General features: G+C 36.5%; 1 protein-coding gene across 1 annotated transcript; it reads left to right on the top strand.

Annotated features, from left to right (window-relative positions):
* The first annotated feature begins 2,478 nt into the window (after nt 1-2,478).
* On the top strand, nt 2,479-2,880 carry LOC121807997 (metalloendoproteinase 3-MMP-like). The gene has a single exon (XM_042208328.1). It carries the CDS (start codon nt 2,479-2,481, stop codon nt 2,878-2,880), a length of 402 nt encoding a protein of 133 aa, XP_042064262.1.
* Nucleotides 2,881-7,037: the final 4,157 nt, after the last annotated feature.

Raw genomic sequence — 7,037 nt, 5'->3', positions numbered from 1 at the left:
ATGTCCTAAATATGTAATTCAAAAACTTAGTTAGACTATATACCAAGTACCATAAGTAATATCCATAGTGGCCTTGCATCATATTTTTCTACTTGTCCTCGATGAGCTTTAGCAAATAACCAAGACGAGCTGTTGGTGGCATACCGTTGAACACCTCAAGACGTTGAGGCTTGTCTCCCAATATGTTGCAAAGCTCATACTTCTGAGCCAGATTGAGGCCGTCGACTGTGCATAATTTATCGAACACATCCTCCCTCGCTTTGCCACAATCAAACTCATATCCAATCCTTTTGGAAATCATCTCCAGGCGTGCATTTGTTTCCGCATGCAGGTTACCGAGGTACTCCATCAGAGGGGCATCACTCAGATCTCGTTTGCGCTTACCACCGCTGGTTTTGGTAGCAGACATTTCCTTATCACTTTGCCTGGACGCGGTGTCATTAATTTCTGTCGTTTGCTCAGTAGTTGGAGATGTGTCGAAATAAATATCATCAAGTTAGGGGTGGTAATCGTTCTCGTTAACCTGACTCCCTCCAGGCATCTGGGCTCCAGACATCTGGCCTCCAGCCATCTGGGCGCGCGTACGATCTGCTGCCATATGAACTGATTCTGCCCCCAGCCCGGATGCTCTATCTTTGCCAAAGATACATTTCCATGTCTCCCAATAGGGCCACGACTTGGTTCTCATAAATTTTGCATCTTTGTCAGCCTACAATGATACATTTCAAAAGCAATTTAATCATCCAAAACCAAATAAACCAATTGTGCAAACAACATAAATATTCTTTCTTCATAGCAATTCCATTAAGACAGTAGTGCTATCTAATGATAGATAAGTCACTGAAGTATGAAGTATTTGCACCTGAGATGACTCAATAGCACAACAAGTATACATTGTATTCATCAATAATTGAGATTAGGGATTATAACAAACATTTGAGAGAGAACAGAACCAAAAATGAAAACACGGAAAAATGGATGGTTCATTTCAGAGAGCATCAATCACCTCATTTTATAGAATCCAAAAAAATCAATTACATCCATGTGAAAGATAACCTGAGATATAACTGGGTACTCACCGCAACAATTTGCTCCCACTGTTCATCAGTACAATCAATCTTATTGTCACCATCAGTATTGAATCCAATTCCAGTACGCGAAAGGATTGATCTGAGGAGTCCATAGCTCTTCTTCCAGGCTCCAATCTTAGATTGGATGTGAGGGGTTCCCTTCAAATCAGTGGTGGGGAACTCTTGACGAAGGCTATCCTCGACTTTGGTTAGGTACCCCGATCTAAATCCGTTGTCGGATTTCCATCCACTAGCCACCAAGCCTAGTAAGCTTGTTGCCAAAATCTCCTCCTCACGTTCAAGCCACATTCTCCGAGTGCGGTCACCCTTGCGATACTTCTGCCGAGGTGTGTGGTGAAGACCTAAATCAAGCAAAACCGAAAATCACAAATTTTGGAGTACACGGCCATAAATAAATGGATTTTATCTGTAAGGGTAGGCACAACAAATACCTTCGCTTGCAGTTACACTTTGTTGAACCATGAAACTACTCCTCAGACCTCAATTCTAGCAACAAAATAGGCGACAAATGCTTCGCCGAAGCACATAAATCGTAACCTACTTAACCTGTGTATTCAGTAAGGGAAGGAGTAAATGGAATACCTGCATTTCGACAAAACCCTAGAGTGATTGCTCGCTGAAATTTTTGCTACTTATTGTGTGCCTTCTGCCTGATTTTTGTATACGCTGCAAAAGGTTAAAGATACCCACTCTGCCGCGCTAATTTTGATTCAGCCGCGTAAATTCAATTTTTTCACACTTTTAGGGGGCAGATCCGTCTTTATCTAATTACATTTAAAAAAATGCCAAATTTGTGATGGTAAATGTCGGCCCATATCTAAAACACTGAATTACAGCATATGTCCACCAATTTGGTGGGTCCTACAATATCAATTATAAAGCAGATTTATGTAGGACATCCCATTTAAAATACACTGAACAAGTCCTTAATGACTTAGAAAGAATTAGAAAAAACGCACTTAAATATACAATACGACCTCAATTATAGGAAAGAACAATCCTACAAAGTATTATTTACGTTTCTATATATATTTTCCCTTTGAAATATGTTATTTTTTTAAAAGGGTATATTTCATTTTTTAAGAATGTAAATACATAATATACTTTTTCTATATACCTTCTTCCCTTAGAGATGCTATAATATAAATAGTATAACAGAAGAAGTTAGAATTAAAATAAAAATAGGAGTAATTGAAACGGGGAAGAAAAGAATATCTTTGTTGCATAGAATATTATCTGATGGATTATATGTATTTAAATCTAAAAATCAAATTATATCATAATCCTAACAGAATTAGGTGAGCTAAGAATCCTCTATAAATCGACACAACACCATAACATCACAATATTGAAATTCCACAGACGCTAATCACAGATCAAATAAGCCATGGCCGCTAAGAGTATAAATATCTTCTCTCTCATCTTTCTGATCGCCGTCGTCGTCTTCGCGACCCAACCAGGGGGTTCTGTGTTGGCAAAACCCGCAGCGGAGATCGATGCTCATGCTCCTCCCTTTGATTCGAAATCTTTTCTTCAAAGTTACGGTTATCTCGAATACGCGCGTCTTAATCTCGAAATTGGTGCTTCGGAAGAGCAGATTCTGGAATTAGCCATCAAAACGTATCAGGAAAATTTCGGGATCAGCCCCACCGGAATATTGGACGATGAGACGTTGTCGTTGATGACGATGCCGCGATGCGGCAATCCCGATATCTACGGTGGCGTCAACACCATGAAACATAGGCGCGCACAATTTGACGAGAAACCTGCACCCGCTGGCCGCCGTTGATCTGAATTCCCAGATTCATTAGTTAGTACTACTAGTAGCATTTCATTATTTTGCGTTTCTTGTTAATTAATTCCAGTTTTATGTCTATTGATTATTTATACTTTTATTATTCAATTTATCAATTCACAAGTAAATCATACAGTCTTAGCATGTTTTAAAGAGTTACGTTTGAGCTGTGCCAATAATCTCCCTATTACTACGATTTGATTTGATCGAATTTAATTGAGTTTATTTTAGTAGTATATCCTTTTGTATCTCAAATACTATAATAAATACAGTGTCAATATATAATCAAAATAAGAATGAAATTTAATTAATGTTATCAAGTATCTCACTCCCTAACTCTCTCTCTCCAAATTAATTTTTCCACGTATTAATGATTAATCTCTAACTCAACTCTCTCTAACTCTCTTTATCAGAGTGAGACGGAGTACTTGATAACATTAATTAATTTTCATTCTAATTTTGATTAAATATTGACATAGTATTCATTATAGTATTTGAGATACAACCCGCCAAATTTATAGGGTTAGTGTCGGAAATTTCTAGCCTAATAAAATCAAAACCCGATTAGCCCGCACCCGATTAACCCGCAACCTGTCAGTGCCAGACCCGAAAACCCGATGGACTGGCCCGAAAACCCAGTAAAATTTCTATTATTCTATTTTTTTTACTCCTAATTCGACAGTTCATTGATTAATTTTATAATATAAATAACTAAAAAATTAACCATCAATTTTATATTAAATATACAAATTATATATTAAATTTTTATTAATATAATAACTGATAAATAAATTATAAACTTCAAATTCAGTAAAAAAAAATTTAAATTTCTAAAACGTGCATTAAGATTTCACGGAATATCTCAAATATTAGTATTTGATCATGTTTATGATTGAGTTTAAGCATATATCTCAAATTTATCATAATTAAATATTTTACATTTTATGAATATAGCTAATTTTAATTATTATTTATTGGATTGATCGCATGTCAATCTTATCGGTAGCAACCCGATTAACCCGCTGGGCTAGCCCGAAATCCGACCTTGCAGGGTTAGGGTTGAACGTTTATAACCCGAAAAAAAATCACAACCCGATTAGCTCGCACCCGGTTGACCCGCAACCCGAGTAGGGTTGGCCCGAAACTCGACTGGCCAACCCGATTAACATCCCTAGATGTACTATCATACTGAGATTTAATGAGTATGAAATTTTGTCTCTTTTTTCGGTTTTCAACAGATAAAACGTGTCTTGAATGGCAATACTCCATCTGTCCATAAAAAATAGACCGCATTTGTCATTTTCGGTTGTCCATGAAAAATAGACAAAGTTTGAAAAAGGACCACGCATTTGCTACCTAATACAATTAAAACTACTAATAATATGAACTCAACATTCCACTAACAATATTTCTCTCTTACTTTTTTCCCTTCTCTCCTACTTTACCAATTTCATATTAAAACATGTGTCATTCATAATGTGGTCTATTTTTGTGGACGAGGGAGTATGTTCGAATTATTATCAAGGATGTTCGAATTGTTTCAATTCGAATACAGGGTTAAGATTCAATAATACTCCATTGTCATGTTTGGTTGACAAGAAAGTAAAGTTGGAAAGGAAAATGATTCTTAGAAAAATGGATCCCAAGAATATGATTCCTAATAACATTACTTTCCTGTGTTTGGAAAATATCAAAATTTTAAATTTTATATTTAATTTAAACACCAAACTAAAATATATACTTATTATTTTTTATTTATAAAAAGTAATAATATAATTCTTTTAATAAATAATTAATAATAAATTATAATAATTATATTATTATATTTATTATTACGATGGATAGTTTCAATACTGATTATCCTTCATAATATATAATAATATAATTGTAATTATAGTTTCATGCAATATTATAATCATAAATGATTACACATCATTAACAGTTTAACACTGATGTGTAATTTGTTGAGTTCTCGGCCGAATGTGGGTGGAAATGTTTTGAGTTTTGGAAGTAGCCTCTGTGTTTGGATTTCATTGAAAATTATAGAACAAAGAAGACCTCGGCTTGCAGGGCGAGCTAGAGCCATTTGCAAGGCAGGCGACGTCCTTGATGGCCGCGATTATATTGATTACATAGTCTTGGAGAGAAGTGATGTATTCATGGTGAATATGGTGTTGGAATCTTGATTTTAAGATATCCGGTCAACGAAGTTTGACCAATAATAAATGTGACGAGACATTTAATTTTCAGAAATTAAATGATATAGCGTCGATCTACGTTCCGCGTAAATGACCGTAGTATATTCACTTTCTCAAATCCGACTCCCGGTGAGTGAGAAATAGTGGATTAAAGTTGGTCACATTGTAACTTTTGATAAAGCTATGAGGTGAAAGTGTAAGGAGTAATTAACTAGTGTTAATTATCCCACATAGGAGATGAGACACATCTTTAAATGTGTATTTATTAAGTGACTTGTTACATTTAGTAATTATCGTGGACTAAGATGGGTGAAAGAGTCCACACGCGCGCACACGCGCGCCGAGCCGAGCCGTGCCCTTGGATCTTGGCAATTGGTCTTTGGGTGGTTCCTGGATCCAGACTTAATGTTTTGGACCACCTCAGTTTTGGGCAGCAGCCTGATCAACTCTGCCTGCTGCGCCTTGAGCGATGGCTTGATCAGTAGCCTGATTCAACGTCGACCACTCCACCTTTCAAACTAGCAACGGGCGGCGGTTATAGGCCCGCCATAATGAGCCATGATGACAGCCATCAAGGCTGAGTTGACCCCCGCAGTGGACCAAGCCTATAAATAGGCTAGTCATTAGTCATTCCTTGCATTAGTACAACAGAACAACATACGAACATACACACAAGCATCATACTCTCTCTGCATTGTCCTTCTTCCCGAAAGCTCTGTCCTCTCCTCCATCCAGTTCGCCGGAGCTCTGTTGATTGCGGTGCTGCTTCACCAGAGACGTAGCCGTTTTATCTTTGGGGACGACACGTCAAACCGATAGCACTACCGGGGCGTATCTCGTCTTGCGGAAAGAGGCCTCCTCGACTCGGCTAAGTTTTATTTTCAGTTTACAGTTTCGATTTCATTGGAATTTTCAGTTTTAGTTCCTCCTTCTTGGGTTGTATTACGCCCGGTATTGTTTATCTCTTGTAACTCCAGTCTCTCCAACCCAACATATTGTTTATCGCTAAGTTTTATTTTCAGTTTACAGTTTCGATTTCATTGGAATTTTCAGTTTTAGTTCCTCCTTCTTGGGTTGTATTACGCCCGGTATTGTTTATCTCTTGTAACTCCAGTCTCTCCAACCCAACATATGGAGCATTCTATTCAGGTACATGGTGTGTGAGATAGATGATTGATTTATATAAACAGTAAAACAGGTGCAGAGGTCGTATACAAGAAAGACACTAGAAGACTATAATCCCTAACAAAAGACAGCTAGTGCTCAAATATTTCATGGAGTCTTCAGTTGTTGAGGATGAATTCAACAGCATCATCCAAGACATGAAAAAAAATTGATGTGATTTATGGTAAAACTACGTCGTTTTAGCCACAGCATTTGGTGTGTAATTTGCCGAGCACCTACAATTGCTCGGAAGTAGAAGAAGAAATATGCTGACAAAGCAAATACCGACCACCTAAAGTGCTCGGAGTGTGCTCGGCATATCCCGTTTACCGAGCACTTACCCCCTTTATTCAATCACTTTGGTGCTCGGAAATAGCCTTTTTTGTAGTGTATAAAAATAATTTTTATTAGTAACAATAATTTATTTTATTAATAATAAAAATCAGTTTTATTTGTGGCAATTACCTATAATTACTCCACCTTTTGTAAAATAGGCTATGAGTTTTGTTTTAGATGGGCCGAAATGTCCCGTAATTAGTTTTTTTTAATCATAAAATATTGAGTAAATAATATATCTAATATAAGTAATTTAATCATTCATTTAACAATTACTGTATTTTATATTTTGATTGATATCTCCACGCTTGGGGCACAGATATTATAGAGTACTAGCACTCGTATTTTACTTTATTACACCTATATCTTATTTGTGTCCGTTTATACATTAGTACTTCGACTTAGAGATAAATTTTACTTATTTGGAATTAATTCGATTAATAAATTTAAAAT

This window comes from Salvia splendens, chromosome 6 (assembly GCF_004379255.2).
Source record: "Salvia splendens isolate huo1 chromosome 6, SspV2, whole genome shotgun sequence".
Taxonomy (NCBI): domain Eukaryota; kingdom Viridiplantae; phylum Streptophyta; class Magnoliopsida; order Lamiales; family Lamiaceae; genus Salvia; species Salvia splendens.
The sequence above is the reverse complement of the archived record's forward strand: the minus strand, read 5'-3'. Positions and strand labels throughout refer to the sequence as shown.

What these genes read in the sequence shown, in the direction of transcription:
- LOC121807997 (XM_042208328.1), top strand. Translation starts at nt 2,479, where the DNA reads ATGGCCGCTAAGAGTATAAATATCTTCTCTCTCATCTTTCTGATCGCC.